At 41.9% G+C, this 22,261-nt stretch overlaps 1 protein-coding gene across 6 annotated transcripts in view; it reads right to left on the bottom strand.

The window, feature by feature from the left end:
* Positions 1 to 21,711, bottom strand: part of LOC118366365 (liprin-beta-1-like) — a 31,726-nt gene extending 10,015 nt beyond the window's left edge. For 2 of the 6 annotated variants that reach the window (XM_035748979.2, XM_035748980.2), the window contains exons 1-12: positions 9,183 to 9,276; positions 8,869 to 9,082; positions 5,584 to 5,792; positions 4,410 to 4,490; positions 4,006 to 4,119; positions 3,622 to 3,732; positions 3,334 to 3,429; positions 2,744 to 2,836; positions 1,355 to 1,457; positions 671 to 732; positions 501 to 567; positions 209 to 333 (exon numbers count right to left, since the gene is read on the bottom strand). In XM_035748979.2, the coding sequence (XP_035604872.1) occupies positions 209 to 333; positions 501 to 567; positions 671 to 732; positions 1,355 to 1,457; positions 2,744 to 2,836; positions 3,334 to 3,429; positions 3,622 to 3,732; positions 4,006 to 4,119; positions 4,410 to 4,490; positions 5,584 to 5,792; positions 8,869 to 9,052 (1,245 nt within the window). In that variant the 5' untranslated portion in view covers positions 9,053 to 9,082; positions 9,183 to 9,276. Of the gene's footprint in view, positions 1 to 208; positions 334 to 500; positions 568 to 670; positions 733 to 1,354; positions 1,458 to 2,743; positions 2,837 to 3,333; positions 3,430 to 3,621; positions 3,733 to 4,005; positions 4,120 to 4,409; positions 4,491 to 5,583; positions 5,793 to 8,868; positions 9,083 to 9,182; positions 9,277 to 21,550 lie in introns of those variants that run through there. The other 4 variants (XM_035748982.2, XM_035748981.2, XM_035748983.2 and 1 more) reach the window with 4 other exon arrangements.
* Between the last annotated feature and the right edge of the window lie 550 nt (positions 21,712 to 22,261).

Consider the following 22,261-nt stretch of genomic DNA (forward strand, 5'->3'; position numbering starts at 1 on the left):
ATACAAGAGTCAACGTCACTAAATTAATGTGTCGTCAATGTCGCAAAGCACAGTGGACAGTTTCAAATGGTTAGGTAGTTGCTGTCCAGCTAAACCAATACCCCAAGCCTGTTGACCCTCACATTCCTAACATTACGTTGTGGTAAGGAAGTCTAGTCTCGGGTACATCCTGTGTGTGATACATTGTTATGACAGGGGAGGTTGTTACCTCATCACAGCTCCTTCCTGTCTCCTCCCTAACCGCCAGTGTGGCCTGGTCTGCATCCATGGCGACCTGAATGGAGGGGGATCTGTCATCCTGGATGTCATCAGAATTGTCTTCATTCAGTGTGTCTGGAGGGGGAACAGTAATAATTGTTACACAAAATTATCAAGTCCATTATTCTACACTATCAAACATGTGATTGATCTAGTCCAATAAATAGAAATGAATGGACTATTGCAATGATACCGATAAAACAATTCATTACTAGTTTCACACTCCTTTAACATAGTTTCACCTTTCATCAAGTCCTGGACCTTCTTGTACCGTGTGATAGACTCCTGAAGCTCCTCGATCCTCCGGTCCTGTGGGTGAAGGATGGTAGATCAGAGTTAGAAAAGCCATTGAGAACCCCATGCATCGACTTCAGAAGCCTTTATGAAACAGTGTAAACAGGAGCTCCAGTACCTTGTCATTGCAAGCTGACATCAGGGAATCCATGGCCCTCTTCATCCTCAGCACGTCCACATCTGGAAAACAACAAGCGTGCCCCCACAGGGATCAGACAGACAGACACATTGTCTGGTGTCTACTGCTGTCTACCCACACTGGTGGAGTCTATAAAGAACAACATGCAAGTCAAGTCCACTTAAGCTACAGGAGTATATGGAGTATATGGGGCAGGTTCAAGGACAATAAATTCTTAAAGTGAATACATTGCACTCTACATAAATTGCATACCCCTTTGGTAAATAGGTGATAAGAGCCTCAGCTGTGGGTTGGAAGAGTCAGAGATCATGTGTAAACACGCTTGGTATGAGCCCTGAAGACAGATAAGACTATAGTAAGGTGGAAAGTACAACATCTCCTTTTCTTCCCCATCTGTGTGAGAGTGAGACAGGATGCTTTGAACATTGTATTTCAGGGGGAAAAGTCCAATGCTCAGGCCATGTCTTGATGGTACCCATCATTACTTAAGGGGACTTAAGGGCAGAAATAACTGTAGACGAATTAGGAAAAGGAATGTTGGAAAAATGTTGCCGTAAATCTGTCAAGGTGCAAGTTAAGCCTATTGAAATATTATGGCTCCTCGTGTGTATGAGGGTGAAGTGAGGTCCCCCTCCCTCCCACGTCTAGTAACCGTACTCCCACCTTTCTCTCCATCTGTTCTGTCTGAGGTCAGCACTCCCTGTGTAGCCTGGTCTCTTAGCCTCCTCAGGTCCTCCAGCTGCCTCTGAAGAGTCTGCAGTTCCTCCTGAATGAGAGAGGATCATGTTCGGGACCATTCTGACCTCATTAAACTACAGATACATATCTAGGCCCATATCCATAAAGTGTCTCAGAGTAGAGGGGTAGACTACAAAGCAGGATCAATGAGCTAACTTGCCTAAATATTCACAAATGACATTTTTTAGAGAGATAAACTTGAAAATGGGCATGGCCTAATTGACTCAACAACCGAAAACACCTAAGTTTAGCTTTCTTAATGAACCAGAAAAACAGTAGTTATTTCTGGTTGTTTATTAAAGTCAGCTGGCTAACCCAATGAACCTGCGTTGTAGTGTACCCCTTAGGAGTGTTGATCTAGGATCAGATCCCCTGTCCATTCATTTTTATCGAACATGTAAAAATCCTACTAGAGAAGCACTCTTCGTACGAGACGCTTTATGAATACAGGCCAAGATCTAGATAAGAACCCAGCTAGACAGAGTTTGACCAAACTGAAAGTAAAAACCCAGTCTGATGCCAACTGTGCTGCAGGGCAGTATGACCCAGAATGAGGTTAGAGTGAGGATACATTCTACCAGAGGACTGGTGTCTTTACCAGAGAACCATACAACCAACACTGTAAACATGTCAGTTTCTTTCACATTCCACTGAGAAAGAACAGCTCCATTGGGATGTTAATCTCCATCAGAAGGCCATCCGTGACCGTTCAGTTCCATCCATTAGTTAGCTTACTTAGCCAAAGGTTTAAGACATTTTAGCATCAATGTACAGTTAACATAAAATTAAGTGGATCAAGGTAGGAAGTGAAGAAAAACTAGTGTGTTAAGAAATCTGCAACTTATACTTAGCTGGTAGGAGAACTTAGTCAAAGTGGAAGTGTGGTGAAAGTTGGAAAAGCAGATAGGGTCAATGGACAGAGGGAAGGTTGAGAGGCCTGTAGGGACAGACAGGGAAAAGCAGAGCACTCAGTGTTAACTTCTGCACCACACCTCCAGTGAACTTCAACCTGCCCATGTTCCATTCCTAGGGCTGCACAGGTTAGCACGTTGCAGGGGAGAAGTTAGCCAAGCAGGAGTGAGGGATGAGGAGAGGCGACAAAGGGTATAAAACCCCGAAGGAAGGTGGTATTAAGAGTGAAAGCAGTGATATATAACCAACACAAAAGGGAACGATAGATTCAGTACCTACATGTAGAAAAAGTGTAGAGTGAGTCAAACTTAATCTGTGGACCATATGTCATGCACAATCTTATGTGAACAGATTGATCTAAAGCCTTCATATTGCAGACAGATTTTTAGCCACGCTACTCACTTTGGTGGATTTAAGTTTCTTCTCACACTGCAGTCTTTCATTCTCCATATCGGTCACCCTGAACCGCAGATCATTGACTTCCTGGTACAACCCCTGGGGAGGTAAAAGACTACATTACCCACACGCCCAAGGGGGTCAGCTGAGAGTTTTGGAGCAAATGTTGGGGATGTTTTTGTGGAGTGAAAAATCCCCAATGAGGCACCAAAGATTATTTAGAGAGCGAGACAGAAGCCCACGCCAACACGGAGACAGATTCTTGATTTGGAAGGAAGCGTCATGGTCAATTACCATTACAACTGCTTTTATGTGATGGATAATACATACTCCTGTACCTTGGAGCAATTACTGTATAGATGGAGCACTCAGGAAATATGCATCGTCATTAAACAAGAATGTGCTACATGATTCAAAACGCATACATTTAGACAAGAGTAAAAACCGCAGAGCACCGTGGGTAGGAAAGAAGAAATGGATCAGACTCAGGGGTGTGTGATTTACAGCCGAACAAAGCCCAACATTAAACATATATGGAAGACATTGCTTTTCCACACACCGCTCCCTAAAGGTTATAGTAGTGTCGGGAAACCCACACTCAGGATCCAATATCCTGATTCCTCCAGCCCAGGCCTGCTCAGTGCTCGTGGATTAGGTGTATGGAATCCCTGACTGTCAGACTCCCAGCTTCTCTGGAGGGGAGATTCATTATTTTATGAGAGGAAACAGCTGCTGGAGCAAGGGGGTGTTTTGGCCAAGATTCATATAAACTCACATCCTACTATTATAAGACGTCTGCCTGCCGTTGAACGAAACTCCAAATATCTACCAAAGACATGATATCTCTGTGAGGGTGAGTCTATTCCCATGATGCATCCGTGTACCTCACTATCCCTGCGATCTCTCGCCACAGTGGTCAGCTTCAGTTTCAGACTGGACACCTCGGTCATCAGCTCCAGCTTCTGGGTCTCCAGGGTGGACCTGGTCAAGAACTCCTGCACAGGACACACAGTCACAGATTCAGTCACAGACCAGTAGGAGCGAAGTGTATTAATCAGTGTTCATTCAGAAAGATCATTTATATTATTATTATTATTATTATTATTATATTATATTATTATTATTATATTATTATTATATATTATATATTATTATTATCATTTGGATCAAAAGGCTGACCAATACCTTGAGCCCACGGTTATGTCTCATAATAAGACAGAACATCCTGCTAGTAACCATAATACACTGCAACCCTGCTGGGGCCTCACCTGCTGCAGCGTTTCTTCAGTAGCGTCGAGTTTCTCTCTGTGCTCCTCCAGACACATGTCCAGATCCCTGATCTTCTCCCCCTGCACCTCCACCTGGTCTGAGAGAACACTCACCTGGGGACAGTCGTCACTCAATAATATGCCAACTGTGTGTTGTTTTCAGGGTAGGGGTTAGTGATCTAAGAGAATGCTCGGTGATGCAGGCCTTTCACTCACACCATGAATAGGTAAAAACTACTGAATTCAACAGCTACCTATCAAATACACTTTAAACAGAGCACCCTTGCTAATGTACGGTTTGCATGTACAATGTATTTGCTAATGTACACATTTTCTCAATATGGGGCAGTAGTTCCTATTTGTTAAAGCTGGTCTCTGCTTGTTCATGGCCTCGTGACACACACCTGGAGGACGAGACACTCCTTATCGCTCTCCACCCGTGACAGTCGATCCTGGTAGATCATGGCGGAGCCATTTCCGTTGGTCTGAAATCACAAACAACCAAAGCCATCGGACGGCTGATCGCCAAGGGCATAGAGAGGCCATAAATATGGTCAGGAATAACACTTTGCCCTATCACCATACCAGGAAAGACTCCTGACCCTAGGAATAGAGCAGCCTCCAGTCATATGGAAGAGGTACCGCTCCATCTCAAAGGCCAGCATTCAGGTGTCATAGCATCCCTACATTGAAAAACATCACATGATTTGGGGGGACGGGGGACGCACACGCGAAATGCCTGCTATTTAAGAGCCACGTGAAGGTCGATAGGGTTCTCACATGCAAGTGCTTTGTGTGTGACTAAAGTGGAAATTGAATCAAACTAAACTCCTCTTCTCATATTTCACACAGAGAAAGAAAGGGCTTGAGGGGGAGGAAAACTGTGCCCCACTGCGAGTCACCTCCAGTGAAGAGGATGCAAACCATTTAAGACACCGCTCCAGAGACACTTCGTCACTCACAAAGCATGTCATCACAAAATAGCCATACAATCAAAGTAATCATGATATAAATAACAGGTAAGAAGACAAAACAAACCACTGCCCATGCAATCACATAAAAGGAATCTAGTCTAAATAAAAGTACTTTGATCTTCATGTGTGGAATACTCATCAGCAATACATTTTCCATGATTACACTCAACTTCTGAATATCTCAGGCATTAAAGAGATTCTCCGGTGCTTCTGTTTCCCTTTCAGCCAATAGTTCTGAAAGTAGCGCTCACGAGCCAAAAGTTTATGTACCACATCATTGCTCTCTCTCTGCTGTGTGTGTGTGTCTAACTAGCTGCCACTCAAATGGCAAGGGGTTGAAGCTAATTGTCTAGAACTGGAATTGCTAGGAGACTGGCTCATGACGGGGAAAATGATGGGAATATAGAGCAGCACTCCTTCCCGAAAAAAAAGTTGCTTTCAAGACAGGGATTTCATGTCCGATTGAGCTAAGACAGTAATTCTACATTTAACAGGTTTAACAAATACTTAGTTCCAGAGCATGTCTTTAACAATAGTAAAAATACTGACGAACATTAACAGTGTTTGCATTTGCAACCATAAGACAACTGAGGGAGTTACCTACCAATTGACCCTGCTGCAGCCACTCCACTAGGCCGTCGGCGGTGGTGTCAGGGACCTGGCAGCGGAGGCCCTCCCTCTCATCCTGGTCCATCAGCTCCAGCGCCGCCCGCAGGTCCTCCAGCAGGTGCAGCGCCCGCAGGCTTCCCAGGAAGGGAGAGGTGGGCGACTGGCAGTCAAACAGCCCATTGGAGTAGCCCATGGCCTTGGAGCCTGTTGGGGCCAAGGTTAGAAGAGGAGTGGTTAGGAACAAATAAGGAAGTTAGAAGCATAGATATACAGTACCAGTCCAAAGTTTGGACACACCTCCTCATTCAAGGGGTTTTCTTTATATTGTAGAATAATAATGAAGACATCAAAACTATGAAATGACACATATGGAATCATGTAGTAACCATGAAATTCTTCAAATAGCCACTCCTTGCCTTGACAGCTTTGCACACTTTTGACATTCTCTCAACCAGCTTCATGAGGTAGTCACCTGTAATGCATTTCAATTAACAGGTGTGCCTTGTTACAAGTTAAAGAAATTCCACAAATTCCTTCCAAATGCATTTGAGCCAATTAGTTGTGTTGTGAAAAGGTAAGGGTCGTATACAGAAGATGGCCCTATTTGGCAAAAGACCAAGTCCATATTATGGCAAGAACAGTTCAAATAAGCAAAGAGAAAATGACAGTCCATCATTACTTAAAGACATGAAAAAAAAGTTTAAAAAAAAAAAAGTCTAAAGTTTCTTAGAGGATAAGTTCATTAGAGTTACCAGCCTCAGAAATTGCAGCCCAAATAAATGCTTCAGAGTTCAAGTAACAGACACATCTCAACATCAACTGTTCAGAGGAGACAGTGTGAATCAGGTCTTCATGGTCGAATTGCTGCAAAGAAACCATTACTAAAGGACACCAATAAAAAGAGAAATGTTTGGGCCAATAAACACGAGCAATGGTCCTTATACCGGTGGAAATCTGATGGTCCGATGAGTCAAAATTTGAGATTCTTGGATCCAAACGCTGCGTCTTTGTGAGACCAGACTGGGTTAATGGATGATCTCTGCATGTGTGGTTCCCACCATGAAGCATGGAGGTGGTGGTATGATGGTGCTTTGCTGGTGACACCATCTGTGATTTATTTAGAATTCAAGGCACACTTAACCAGCATGGCTCCCACAGCATTCTGCAGCGATACGCCATCCCATCTGTTTTGCACTTAGTGGGACTATCATTTGTTTTTCAAGAGGATAATGACCCATCACACTTCCAGGATGTGGAAGGGCTATTTGACCAAGGAGAGTGATGGGGTGCTGCATCAAATGAGCTGGCCTCAACAATCACCAGACCTCAATCCAATTGAGATTGTTTGGGATGAGTTGGACCGGAAAGTGAAGGAAAAGCAGCCAACAAGTGCTCAGCATATGTGGGAACACCTTCAAGACTGTTGGAAAAGCATTCCAGATGAAGCTGGTTGTGAGAATGCCAAGAGTGTGCAAAGCTGTCATCAAGGCAAAGGGTGGCTACTTTGAAGAATCTAAAATATAACATGATTTGTTTAACACTTTTTTGGTTACTGATTCTATAGGTGTTATTTCATAGTTTTGATCTCTTCACTATTATTCTACAATGTGGAAAATAGTAAAAATAAAGAAAAACCCTTGAATGAGTAGGTGTCCACACTTTTGACTGGTACATCTATAGTTTTAGCCCTGTGGTTAGACGTTTGAGCCTCTCCCATCCTCTCCTAATTCCATTCAACGAGGAGGATGAAAGGCAGTATCACCAGGTGAGATGTCATTGACCCATGTGATGCGCTACAGATGTGGATTTCTGAATGTGTCCTGAAAGTCACATACCACACATTTTAAAAGCAAAGAAAAACAGATTATATATCGATTCCAAACAAATGTTGGGTGCAAGAGGCCTGAGCGGAAGCTTATTTGTTGGACTTGGAAAAGCCATGTTTCCAGCATGTACTATAATCTGCTCGACAGCATCTGTCAACCGGCTCCAAAAGGTCAACCTTCACAGAAATGTAGAAGAGAAACATAAATATTGGGATAAATAAATAAACAAGTCTTCCCTAAAAGGCAGCCAGGGAGAGTGTGAACGCTGTGGTTTCTGTGGTAACAGGGGCTAGAGGATGTCACGTGATCAGCCATCCCTCTTGGAAAGGTCAATTCTATAAATTACACAAGTCAGTGGAAAAGCCTGGGCTCATAAAGCTGTCTGCTCTGCTCATCTACCATACCAAAAATTATAGTTCCAAAACCTCCCTCTGGTGTCTGACTTGTACCATTTTATTTATTGCTTTAGTGCAATTGTCACTCAGAACGTGGTATGTTCACAACTCTTAGTTCAACACTCAAAACAGAAATCAAAAAGGCAGTTTCAAAACAAAGCACATTTGCAATTGACTAAGTACAAAACACAAGATCATAGACACTTGTGTTTCATCTAAAAATACATGTGTCATATTGTAATTCATGTTTGTTTTTATTTAACTAGGCACGTCAGTTAAGAACAAATTCTTATTTACAACGACGGCCTACATCAGCCGAACGACGCTGGGACAATTGTGCGCCGCCCTACAAGGACTCCCAAATCACAGCCGGTTGTGATACAGCCTGGATTCAAACCAGGGTGTCTGTAGTGATGCCTCATGCAGTGCCTTAAACCACTGCGCCACTCGGGAACCCATGTTAATATAAAGCTATTTCACAATGCAATGTTCACATTACTTTTGATATGATTCTCTATTTGCTTAAAATACATGTTATAACTTAATCTGACTGTCCTTAATTGATGACAACTTAAAGTTTGGTAAAGCAATAGATTTCATGGTTTGTCAACTACAGAATGTATGTAACAAATTAAAGTTTATTGGTTGCGTACACGGATTAGCAGGTGTTACAGCAGGTGCAGTGAAATGCTTGTATTTCTAGCTCCTACAGTGCAGTAATACAATACCAATATGCAAATATTTCAGAAACTCCAAAACAAGAAACACATCCCTTATACAGTAAACCTGTATCCAAAATGTATTTGCTGGGGCCACACCACTCTACAAAAATTGCATTGGCCAATACAGTACTGTAACACCGTAGTATTCCATGTACATAGCAGACACTTTTATCAGATGTGACTACAGTCCACATATTTGGTATGTGACCCAAGCAGGAATCGAAACCCACAACTCGTGTTGCTAGTGACATGTTCTTATGTACTGAGCCACATACATGACCACTACAATAAATACAGAACTGTAAAATACAATACAGATGGAAGACATAGGACTTACATCCCCATGGGCGTGCCACCCTCCCTTCAGGCCATGGATGAGGCACGCAATGCCTGTACATCATACTAGCAGTAGGCCTTGAAGAATAATTGGTTTCCATCACTGCTGAAACAATGGAACGTCTTGCTTTCTCATATTGGAGGACTGCACTGGGAAACATCCCAGACCAGTACCACAGCCACATCCTAAGAGCAGCAGCATGGGAACCCTAGTCCTGAGGATTGATATCAGGGGCTTATTTAAGAGGCATTTATGTACATATTTGACGGGGATCAGTCTCACAGTTCAGAATGTGAGTGAGTTTTGCACGTTACCTGCTATGATCCCATCCATTTGCTCCAAGGCGGCTGCCAACATCTCGCTGGCATCGGACATCATCTTCACCCCCCCCCCACCCCACTGTGAATCTGAAAGAAAACAGAAGTGTCAAGAAAGACCAATGTCGCCTCAACAGCCATTGCCCAGAAGACTACAGCCATTGCTCAGGAGACTACAGAGTACAGTACAAGTTAGACGATGTGCGTGTAAAAACAGTCTGAAAATGTATGGCATTTCAAAGGCTTTTAAAACTTGAGCAGTAAATTACATTCACCCCCTGTGAAGTCTACACATTACACACAGACAGAACTAAAGTGGACAGAGACCACCCAAGAGTCAGGACACCCTACATTACAACACTAGCAGATTTGACAACTTTAGTGGTAATTACAGTAATATCTGAAGAAAGGCGTTTCTATGCACCTTAATTTGTAAGCCACTTCCTGGTAGTAATGATCATGTTCTAGCCTACAGTTAGTTGTAGAAGGAAACTGCAAATAAGATGTAGGTTTTTCTCCCTCCATGTGAATGGGACATTAGTGAATTCCCATGTCTTGTGTGATCAAGTGTAATTACAATGCATGGCAGAGGAACTGTGGAAAATGATTGTCTCCATCTGTTTGATAAGCTCGCTAAACAGGAAATTGAAGCACAATTGTCTGGTATTTTTGTGTTTGGGGTCATTATGGTGTCCCTGGTACATTTGAATGAATATGAAATAATATTCCCCATTAAACAGTTTTTTTTATTTTTAAATACATCAAATTGAAAAGGTTTCTAAAGAATATATTATCCATCATGAATATTCATGGTTGTATGATGACATTAACTGTTGTATTTCTCCCCCGATGCACTGGCTGAATAAAATGTGTCCTAGCCTCCTACCTCAGAGTCAACAGCTTTACTCCTACCATACATACATTCTCCTATACTGTAAATCTAGTGGCCTGAAGTTGTTGGGCACTTTTGTGCCTCACAACTTCCCCATTGATGACCGCATTTAGGACAGACCTCAGCAATTAACTTTAATAATGGGGTCAAGACTCAAGCCTATGACTGGGTGTTTACTTGGAAATAGTTTGGGGCCTATTGGGTGTTTCCATGGAGCAGGTGTGGGGCAACTGGGCCACCTAATGAAAAGAGAGGATAAGGTGATTGTAAACTGCCAGGCTGTTACCCAACATTGGCATATGGAGATTTCCAATGTAGGCCAATGTTCTTAGTTGATATTGACTGTCTAGGTAAAAACAGTTGATCAGTGCCACTGGAATCAAAACCAGAAAGGAATCTAGGACCATGGCATTGCGAGTGAAGTGAACTGTAAGTAACCACAACATGAGAGTCAAAAACAAAGAGGAGTTCTCAAAAATGGTCCCATTCTACCAGGGATCTCTCCCCACAGCGTGTTGGCTTGACTGGAAATCCAAGCTTCCATAACAAAACATCACTCCCAGCCTCCTGACCTCAGGATGTCACATGCAGCTCATTCACTTAAATGGACCAGATAACTTCACTTTCATGGTAGGCCTAACGTTATATTACATATTGAATTCACAAAAATAAATGTACAATCTGAATGAGAAATGTAAAATAGCCTGAGAGGATATGAAATCATCACGACGCAAAGTCAATTGAATTAGAGGGTAATGAGAGTGCTCTCCTTGTCCAGGGCAGAAGGGCAGCATAACTCAGGGTTGGAGGGGGGGGCCTCTTATAGCCTCATTGATCTTTATTAGAGGCAGGGAGAGGGAGCCTGCACATTCAACACTGAGGGCATTGTGTCCGGTCACTCACTTCCATCATGGGCCCTTTAGGCTACATGGGTAATACTCCCTCCAAAATAGGCTCACATTCACCTTGCTATACAGCTGCACTACTCAATAAACAATGATTCATTGTGCCAGCGATGGAAGTGCAACTGAAAAGGGAGTTGCGCAAACAGAAACATGTTCCAGTAGAAAACAATTCCCATTTTATAAAGATGCCCACATAATTGTCTTGGATGGTTCACAACCTTCAAAAAGCAGAATCAATGTTCACTGTACATTCCAACTGAAATAATCTGAACGACGTTATCGTCAAGATTAATTATTTGCCGACTGTTTCGGCTGAAATGTACTGCACCAAACATCTTAGATGTAAAATTACGCAACTAAGATTTCTTCGGGAAAAACTTCAAAACTAATGACAGATTTCTTGAGTTATCTTACATTAATTCTGATTATTTTGGAGGAAGTGTATACTGGCTACAGCATCTCAAAACGGACACTATTGCCGCTCTTTCTTATAAGAGAGTATGCGAGCACACTCGGTTAGCAGAGTATGGCTAGGCGCCAGCCAAACTGAAACATGGTGACGCCTTTAGTACCATTGCTTTTTCCTCCCAAGGCATTTCCTTCTGACGGAGGGCCATCTCACACCCCAAGAGGGAAACCCAAAACGTGGATGTGTTTCTAACTGAAACAGCAGTTTAAGAATCCAAACATGAACGTTCCCTCTCTGGGATAGTAAAATGAAACTAACAAGGAGCATAAAGAAAGGGTAGAGGTAAGGCACTAAAGCAGGCAAACTTAAGTTACTGTGACATAATTCAGGTGGTCGAATACTTCGAGACACAGAAGTTTGTACAAAAGTTTCTACCAAAGATTAAAGATCAGTAAATTTGCCAAGATATCATATAACTTCTTTAACTTTCATCCTCTTTTACCCCTTCTGCTTCTCTCTCACAGCTTGAGGTCACAGTAAATTAAATGGTACATTCTGGATCAGAACATGAGTATTATTCCAGTCTCACATGACTGATAGTTAATAGGGGGTGACCATAACAGTTAACATGTGAGATAAATACATTAAATGGGCAACTGCACTTCTGGATTTGGCCTCGTTTTGAATATTATTTTATAAGCAAAGAGTTTGCGGCCATGACTGAAGCCAAACCAGAGTTGTCTTGTGGGTGTGTTATATTCACATATCGTACCCTGGCAGGTAATGTTTGTCCCTTAGTCACTGTAGCAACAACATAGTGATTCTGACTATTTTAACCAAGTGGCTAAGATAAATCAAGAAATCTGTCATTAAGATGTTTGTGCACCTTAGCAATTTGAAATCTAGCTAAGGTGTTTGGTGCAGTGTTTCTAAAGTAAAAAAGTTGCATTAAAAACTAATCAGTGCATTGCATACAGTGTATCAAGTGAGGAACGTCTGGCTGTGTCCTCAGGACTGATTTCTTAGAACAGGTCTACAACGTCCTCATCTGCAAGCTGTCAAACTATCCTACATAAATGTCCATCGAAACGGACCCATGAGCACCAACATCTGAAGTTCATAGGTGCATATCAAATTCTGTGTCAAATGAAAGCGAAGAGTCTATATTTTTGTGAAATGAAGGCATAAACATTTTCCATCTTAAATTTGGCAAAAGTAAAGTATTTGATTTCTGGATTAACAGATGGAAACATGGTCTTAGAAAACATCTACCAGAAAAAGTCTTTAAAAGTATCAGAAATACATCAAAACACAATAATGTTGACGTAAAGTCCCCTACCAAGTAATATCAACACATATTTAGTTTTGGATACATTTTTTACCTCCACGTCTAAGAAATATTGTGCCTTGCAATTCCTTTAAAAAAAAAATAATCTTAGATATATTCAAATCTCTCCCCCTCATGAGGGAGGATAACGAGTTCACAGAAGTAACAAGTAAATGTTAGACCTTCCAATTAGTTAATTAAAATTGATATCAGTAAAATCATTAAGTGATTAAAACTCGTAATTCCGTAACCAAATTGTTATCGCAATTACCCAAAACAATCTAAGGAATTATTGCAACTGAATTGGCTACAATGAGAAATTATAAGTCACAAACCACAGTTGGGTGACCTGCTACTGTCCTCCTATTGGCATACTGTTATGTTCAGCTCATAACCGTTTTGTCTTTCTGTTGACTGGTGGTCAAACCAAGAGAGTTAAAACAGTCAGTCTGGATAATCTTTCAGTCTCCGTCAAACCCTAACCAGGACGACACTGAGCCAATTGTGCGCCGCCCTATGACACCTACCTACGAGCTCCCACTCCTTCCATTTACTTTAACCAGGCATCCTCACCCACTGAGCACCGACCGTCGAAAAATAGTTGATATTCGGTCAGTCCACCCTGGCCTTGATGTTAACGTCCACAGATGGACCAGACCAAATCTGAACCCATCAGACATTTGTTTCACAAGCATATTTTTTGTCCATTAAAATAGCATCCAATTGATCAGAAATACAGTGTAGACATTGATAATGTTGTAATTACTATTGTAGCAGGAAACGGCAGATTTTTTATGGAATATGTACATTGGCGTACAGGGGCCCATTATCAGCAACCATCACTCCTGTGTTCAAATGGCACATTGTGTTAGCTAATCCAAGTTTATCATTTAAAAAACGAATTGATCAATAGAAAACCCTTTTGCAATGAGTCAGACGCGAGGGATATACTATGGACACCCGACCAGGCCCAGATCCCCGTGATTCGCTGGAAAAGGAAATATAGGTTTCGCGGAAAGAGATAAGTATGCCATGTGAGGATCAGGCGAAAAGTGGATACACTCCCCTTGCCTTCCATTCTGCTCGCTAACATTCAATCGCTGGAAAATAAATGGAACAAACTAAAAGCACATATATTCTACCAATGGGACATTAAAAACAAATACCTTATGTTTCACCAAGTTGTGGCTGAACGACGACATTAAGTACATACACCTGGCAAGTTATAGACTATCGACAGGACAGAACAGCAGCCTCTGGTAAGACACCGGGCGGGGGCCTATGCATATTTGTAAGCAATAGCTGGTGCACGATATGTAAGGGTTTTGCTCGCCAAAGATAGAGTATCTCATATAAGCTGTAGACCACATTATCTACCTAGAGAGTTGTCATCTGCAATTTTTCATTAGGGTTTACATACCGCCACAGCCCGAGGCTGGCACTAAAACTGCACTCAATTAGCTGTATTCCGCCATAAGCAAACAGGAAAACGCTCATCCAGAGACGACGCTCCTAGTGGCAGGGGACTTTAATGCAGGGAAACTTACCTCATTTCTATCAGCATGTTAAATGTGCAACCAGAGGGGGGGGGGATTATTCTAGACCACCTTTTCTCCACACACTGAGACATGTACAAAACTCTCCCTCACCCTCCATTTGGCAAATCTGACTATAACTCTATCCTCCTGATTCCTGCTTACAAGCAAAAATGAAAGCAGGAAGAACCAGTGACTCGGACTATAAAAAAGTGGTCAGATGAAGCAGATGCTAAACTACGGGACTTGTTTGCTAGCACAGACTGGAACATGTTCCGGGACTCTTCTGATGGCATTGAAGAGTACACTACATCAGTCACTGGCTTTATCAATAAGCGCATCGAGGACATCGTCCCTATAGTGACTGTACATACATACCCAACCAGAAACCATGGATTACAAGCAACATTCCCACTGAGCTAAAGGGTAGAGTAGCCGCTTTCAAGAACCCGGAAGCTTACAAGAAGTCCTGCTATGCCCTCCGACGAACCATCAAACAGGAAAAGTGTCAATACAGGACTGAGATCGAATCATACTACACCGGCTCCGACGCTCGTCGGATGTGGCAGGGTTTGCAAACTATTAGACTACAAAGGGAAGCACAGCCGAGAGCCGCCCAGTGACACAAACCTACCAGTTGAGCAAAATAAGTTACATGCTCGCTTCGAGGCAAGCAACACTGAAACATGCATTAGGGCATCAGCTGTTCCGGACAACTGTGTAATCATTCTCTTCACAGCTGATGTGAGTAAGATCTTTAAACAGATCAACATTCACAAGGCTGCTGGGCCAGATGGATTAACAGGACTCAGAGCATGCGCTGACCAACTGGCAAGTGTCTTCACTGACATTTTCAACCTCTCCCTGTCTGAGTCTGTAATACCAACATGTTTCAAGCAGACCACCATAGTCCCTGTGCCAAAGAAGACTAAGGTAACCTGCCTAAATGACTACCAACCAGTAGCACTCACGGCTGTAGCCATGAAATGCTTTGAAAGGCTGGTCATGGCTCACATCAACACCATCATCCCAGAAACCCTAGACCCACTCCAATTTGCATACCGCGCCAACAGATCCACAGATGATGCAATCTATTGCACTCCACACTTCCCTTTCCCACCTCGACAAAAGGAACACCTATGTGAGAATGCTATTCATTGACTACAGCTCAGCATTCAACACCAGTGCCCTCAAAGCTCATCAATAAGCTAAGGACCCTGGGACTAAACACCTCCCTCTGCAACTGGATCCTGGACTTCCTAACGGGCCGCCACCAGGTGGTAAGGGCAGGTAACAACACATCCACCACGCTGACCCTGTATGGCCCAGTACATCACCAGGGCCAAGCTTCCTGCCATCCAGGACCTCTATACCAGGCAGTGTCAGAGGACTCCAGCCACCCTGGTCATGGAATGTTCTCGGCTACTGCACGGCAAGCGATACCGGAGTACAAAGTCCAGGTCCAAGAGGCTTCTAAACAGCTTCTACCCCCAAGCCATAAGACTCCTGAACAGCTAATCAAATGGTTCCCCAGACTATTTGCATCTGCACAGTTCCTCCACTAAATTCATTTTTGTACATTTTTCTGTAGAAGTTGTTAAAACTAGTCCTTGTGCATAGAGTTGTATGGTTTGTTAAATTTGGAAATCAATGGTTTTCGTTTGTTTATTTAATTTAAAATGTATGTCAAAGCTTGATTCTGTTACCATGGAATCGCCCTAAAGCACAAGCTTTATCAGTGCCCAAAATCACTCGCTAGCTAAGTTTCAACTCTGTGTTTGTCAATGACGCTATGTAACAGGTAGTAGCTAGCAGGTACAGTGAGCCACATTCAGCTTATTAAGTCACTGGTGAGATGTGCAGTGCCGTTTATTTTTTTTACACCTTTCTCAACATCTATCACCAGAATGTGAGTGTCTGGCAGTGTTTCATAGGGAATCATGTTACAAAACAGATCGCACGGCGATACAAGATGCTCGCCAATTGGTTTTGGAATATTGATAATATAATATATCAAGAGTGCTCTGTTAGTTTCAATTCTGCCCCCAAAAAGTGGCAGACTCAAATGATTGACACCAAACACATCAGCAAGTGGCCACTCCATAAAGGGCCTAGGGCCAAAAGTTATTTCAACATAATGTGTGGTCTTATGTAAACCAGTCTGAGGCATTGTGTAATGGGCATGTCTGTCTCACTGTCTGGAGATTCTGGTTGCTATGATTGGATAGAGCGTGGGCAGCTGATGGAGCGCAATCAGTACAGCTGCTTCTCTAGTGTTAGTGGGCACGATGATTGCAATCCATACCCAAAATCCTAGTAAGTCGTGAAAAACTAACGTACAAAGTCTCGTACAAAACTGAGTTGACTTACTGAACAAAATTATCCTGTAGTCAATTTCAACACTAGAATTGATGTTCCTGACTCATACCGATGCCACAAAGGCTGTTTAAAACCAGATAAGTTGGTTCTAAAAGGGGCAGTTTACATTTAATAGCTGAGAACATGGCCTTTATCTAATATTAAAATCTGGACCTAATTGAAATCAACTGAAGCAAACCTTTTGAAAGTAGAGTGCAATGGACAAAATGGAAAAACAAGTACAATTGTAATGCGTGTCTTTACTAAAATGGGTAGTGGGAATTAACACCACATAGCCCATCTTCTCACAATGACTCACTGAACCAGTAAAGTACCACTCTATGGTGAAGAAGAAAGAGTTTTCCATTGCTGTTATAACAATCAGTGGCTGGCAGATTCACCCAAACAAGTTTTAAAACCACAATCTATTCAGCCTTGTAAAGTACTGTCTGCCAGTAATGGCAACTCGTCGGCTCTAGGCTACACAGGCAGTTCTACTGTGGGTAAGGCATTGAAACTGTTTTATTCCAGAGCAGTTCAGTGCTCAGTATGTGTCAGTTCAGTAACCAACACCAGCATCTCTGTGACCTGTATGACCAGCACTCTGTAACTCCCTCCCCTGGATTCCTTCAAACCTCCTCCAGATTGATTCTCTCTCTCAAAAGTTTGGACACACCTACTCATTCAAGGTTTAAATGTACATTGTAGAATAATAGTGGAGCTATCAAAACTATGAAGGAAAAAAAAAGTTATGCAAATCAATATATATTTTATATTTGAGATTCTTCGAAGTAGCCACCCTTTTCTTTGATTACACCTTTGTACACTCCTGGCATTCTATCAACCAGTTTCACATTGAATGCTTTTCAAAAGTCTTGAAGGAGTTCCCACATATGCTGAGCACTTGTTGCCTGCTTTTCCTTCACACTGCGGTTCAACTCATCCCAAACCATCTCAATTGAGATGTATTGCTTTTTGTTTGGTATACATTTTAAAGTGAAACATTTGACTGTCAGCGTAATTCTGTTACTATGGAGTTTCCCCTAATATAATCTCACTTACTCACAGATAACAACCAATCCACTACACTGGGTATTGTGTGTAAACTCCTCTGAACAACCAGCGGGTCGCTTCCTTTTCAAAGCATCAAAGCTTTCCAAGTCCTCAGACAAAACTAAGGCCTACCACTAGAAATTAAGACATTTCAATCTCTTAGGGGAAAAGGTTCTCTACATGAATGTTTTCCTAGTAAGGCCTCATTATTGAATGTGTGCATTGTAAGTGAAGGCTAACCCATTTGTCTCAGGTTTGCCTTTGAAATCATTGGGTAGCTGTTATTTTGGTTTATTTACATAGTTTGACAACCAGTAGAGATATGGAGGGGGGGGACTGATTCGAAAAGAAAAACACACTGCCTGGCCCATTGACGAGCCTCACACACACTCGAGCACTCGTACACACACACATTCTAATAGCTACGTAGCTATAGAGTTCCAGCTGTGCTTCAGAACTAAACTGGCGTATCCAATTGTCTCCCCTTCAGCTGGTGAGCTGTTGTTTAACAGGGGGCTCAGTGTAGGGTAGAGAATTGAAATACCCCATATAGCACAATGATTCCGTCATACAAATTATGAATGTCTTAACAGTAGTACACCATGTTGGTTTGGTCATACAGCACCTAAAAACACAACATCAGGTGCTTTCAGTCTTCAGTGCCAGGAAGTAACAAAAACATACAACTACATGAGGTCAGGTTGCAGTAGTAATAGTAGGCTGGGACTTCACCCCTGTGGTCGTGGTGGCCGTAGACATGGCACACAAACAGCTCTTTGTCCTGCACAGAGTCACATGGAAAGCAAGGGATAGAGAACACAAGGTATGGACGTTTTACACATGTCCGAACTAAATTACAGACAAAAACACACTTGGGGGGAAACTAGGCAAGGTCACAGGCAGGGCAGAGTACAGGGAGAAAATGCTGTGTTGGACATCTTAGTACATGTCTGACTGGCCTTATTGTTCCCTTAGTTGTGGTGACTTGTAGCCCTCAAAGACCCCTTCCAAACAGACTGGTGTTATTATTCAACACACTGCAATAAAAACACACCCCATCACAACTAATATCCACGCTGAAACTGAATGTCAGTTTAATTATGGATTTCCTATGTATGTCCTGGGGCTAGTCATCATTAGCTGTAGTTATGATGCGCAGATGTTTGACTATCTGCCACTGTAGACTGAATATGGATTTTGAAGCAGGCGCTGAAAGCTTGGCATGGCTGAACACAAATAATACAGAGACTATCATCTCTGAAGTTAGGCTAGGCTATAAAGTGAACAAGGCTGCTGCCCAAAGCATCCCTGCACTCAGGATGACCTTTGCCTTGTCCTGTTAGGAAGTCCTTCCTGTCACATGCTTGAGAAAGGTCTTACTTTCAGTCACACTGCCATTTTCCCAGCTTCTACTCAGGGCTCTACGCTGACCTTTTTACAAGGAGCAAGTGTTCAACTAAGTTGAAAAATGTAGGAGCACAATTAAAATATTTGAGGTTTTAAATCTTGAATACTTAATTCAAAAAAAAAAAGCCAAAGATCTTGTTTAGTGGTTTAGTGGGAACAGAAAGCACATTATTCCCATCAGGAATTCCTTAGGCTACTGTAAATGCAAATATGTGTATAAGAATTCAACAACAAATGCAATGAACGAAACAAAGTCTTCACATTAAAATGTCAAGTACATGGATCAGGTCTACCCCAGCAATGGCCCAAACAGTTTCTCAGCATTCCGTGTTTGACCAAGAGTTGTGCCTAGGAGCTGTCCCACCACTCAGAATACGCCACCGCAGGAGTCGTCCTCCAGAAGTACGGATGGGATGTCAACCTTTTTGGGAAAGTAGGTCTGAATAGTGGAGAACGGCCTCAGGACAAAATCTGGTAGAATGGGTGCAGCTGAAGTTTTTTTTAAAGCTAGATATCTATTCATTTACAATAGCTAGGATAGCTGGGTCTGTCAAATAACTCAGTTGAACACTGGATGAAGGAGCTGTAGGCTAAAATACTTTGCTCTCTGCTCTTCACAACAAACTAGGACCAACCCACACTATATCAATGAACTTCACCTCTGCCGGAACTGACTCAACTCTGCCGGAGGGTCAAACTGACAGGACACACTGCATGAGGACATTAAAAATGTCAACAAAACTATTCTGCACATAATACTGACATTTTCTTGAAAAAAACAATTTCTTCAAAAGGAGACACCCAGTTGATTGTTTCCTTGGTACTAGGTTGGAGGGCACAGTTGTCAACATAAAGCTGTCACTATAGTTTTTGGAAGTCTGGCCTTACGGCTGTACCTGACTTGGACAACAACTTTCAGCTGGACTTGTGGTTGTCTTGCAGCACTGATACAGATTTCAAACGATTATCCTTGCAGTCATTAGATACACTACATGTGACTGCATGCTATCCTTAGGACATGTCTTTTTTTTCTTCTTTACAAAAAAATATATATAATCAAAAATACAGTAATTGGTCTGAGCGCAGTAGACTGAACCAAGGTTTTTGTCTGAGAGTAAATCCTTTGTTATGCTTCCAGCCCCCCCCCCGAACCCCCGAACCCAAGACACAGAGAGATAGCCAAGAGCCAGGACACACAGGCAATATCTCGGGAGCGCTCTTTCCTCGACAACTTAAGACTACAGAGTGATACAAAAAAAAACTACGAGCCTGTAAATAAAAACACATAATGAATGAATTTGGCATGAGCTCTAGATAAAAAAAATATTCACCATTCCAACTGTTATGTTTTCGTTGTTGAATTAACTTGGTAGTGTCCATGTCTCCCACAATTGCGAGAATGAATCACCCCTCCCCCTTTATGAATAGCCCTACAGTTAATGAAATTACCTGAACTGAAGGTAACGTTGACCTACCAACCATACCATATATTGTGGTGGGAAAAGTACCCAATTGTCACACTTGAGTAAAAGTAAAGATACCTTAATAGAAAATGACAAGTGAATGTCACCCAGTAAAATCCCACTTGAGTAAAAGTCTAAAAGTATTGGGTTTAAAATATAACGTACGTATAATTGCTAAAATATACTTAAAAGTTCAAGTATAAATAATTTCAAATTCCTTATATTAAGTAAACCAGGCGGCACCATTTATTTTTTATTTACAGATAGCCAGAAGCACACTGACACTCAGACATCATTTACAAATGAAGCACGTGTTCAGTGAGTCTGCCACATCAGACGCTGTAGAGATGACCGGGAATGTTCTCTTGATAAATGTGTGAATTTGACCATTTTACTGTCCTGCTAAGCATTAAAAAAGTAACGAGTACTTTTGGGTGCCAGGGAAAACATATGGAGTAAAAAGTAACATTTTCTTTAGGAATGTGGTGAAGTAAAAAAAAGTAGTCAAAAATAGAAATAGTAAAGTACAGATACCCCACATAACTTAAGTGGCAACGCTACTTTCAAGTATTTTTACTTAAGTACTTTACACCACTGACCATTATGTAGAAGCTTCAGTTGCATGCAACACTTTTTAATATTAGTGATGTTATTGCTCATTGTTACACTGTAACCATAATCAAGAGTTGTGGTAAAGGTGAAAATGTATTCAATGTATCAAACTGTTGCCCATTCATTGTTTCCTGAGCGTGCCAACGTTTTCGCGGTCTCATCAACTGATTAAGGTACTGATAGCTGTGGACAGCAGTATCCGAACTCAATGATAAAATAACTTTCCAATAAAGTTGGTGTCAAATATTTTCAATTGTTTTTCAGTTTAATAGAAATACTACTGTTATTGGCCATAAATAACCCAATGCCGCAGACTAAATGTAAACCATACAATTGACGGTCAAAGTACAAAAAAAACTGGTCCGTGATGACTGAAATACAAAAAAAAAAAAACAAACACTTACCCAGTTCTAAAAGGAATAACTTCACAGACGTCGACTCCTTGACGGGCGACTTTAACGCTACTCCAAAAGTTCACTTTTCAGGGCTCTCGAGCCGTACGCAAACACCTACGGATAGAGCTGCATGGCGAATTCCCAACTTCCCACTGCGCATGCGCCAACCAAGGCCAATCACAGACCACTCTCTTGTGTTTGCTATTCAATCCAATTTCAACCCTGTGTAGGTAAAAAAAATACTTTTTGGTTTTAATACTATTGGTTTTCATTTTGGAGGGAATAAAATAACTAATAGAAAACTGACCATTATACATGAGACAAATAACATCTATACGTGGGTGTGAGTTATCTTATTCATGTGTTTACTTAATGAATATCAATCAGATTGAATACCATATCATACTGATATGAATATTATTTTGTTGCTCCACCAAGCTGTCTGATAACTGTTTGTTAACAGATTGTCTGTCAGGTTTTTACACAACAGCTGTACATTATGAGTGTTGCTCCTTGTCTCAATCTTTGAGAGACGATGGTGTAGGACATAATTTCATCCTTTTAGGTTCTGATGCTCTCTACGCAACGTAACTTAGCTTGGTGAGCATTCTGCTTTAGGCTGATTTGATGGACTGTCTAAGGGCACTTCAGTAATCAGTACAATGAGTTTAGAGTTGGGAAGTTATGGAAATTGGGTGCACTCTCAAAATAACAGTGGTC

Source organism: Oncorhynchus keta, chromosome 33 (genome assembly GCF_023373465.1).
Source record: "Oncorhynchus keta strain PuntledgeMale-10-30-2019 chromosome 33, Oket_V2, whole genome shotgun sequence".
NCBI lineage: Eukaryota > Metazoa > Chordata > Actinopteri > Salmoniformes > Salmonidae > Oncorhynchus > Oncorhynchus keta.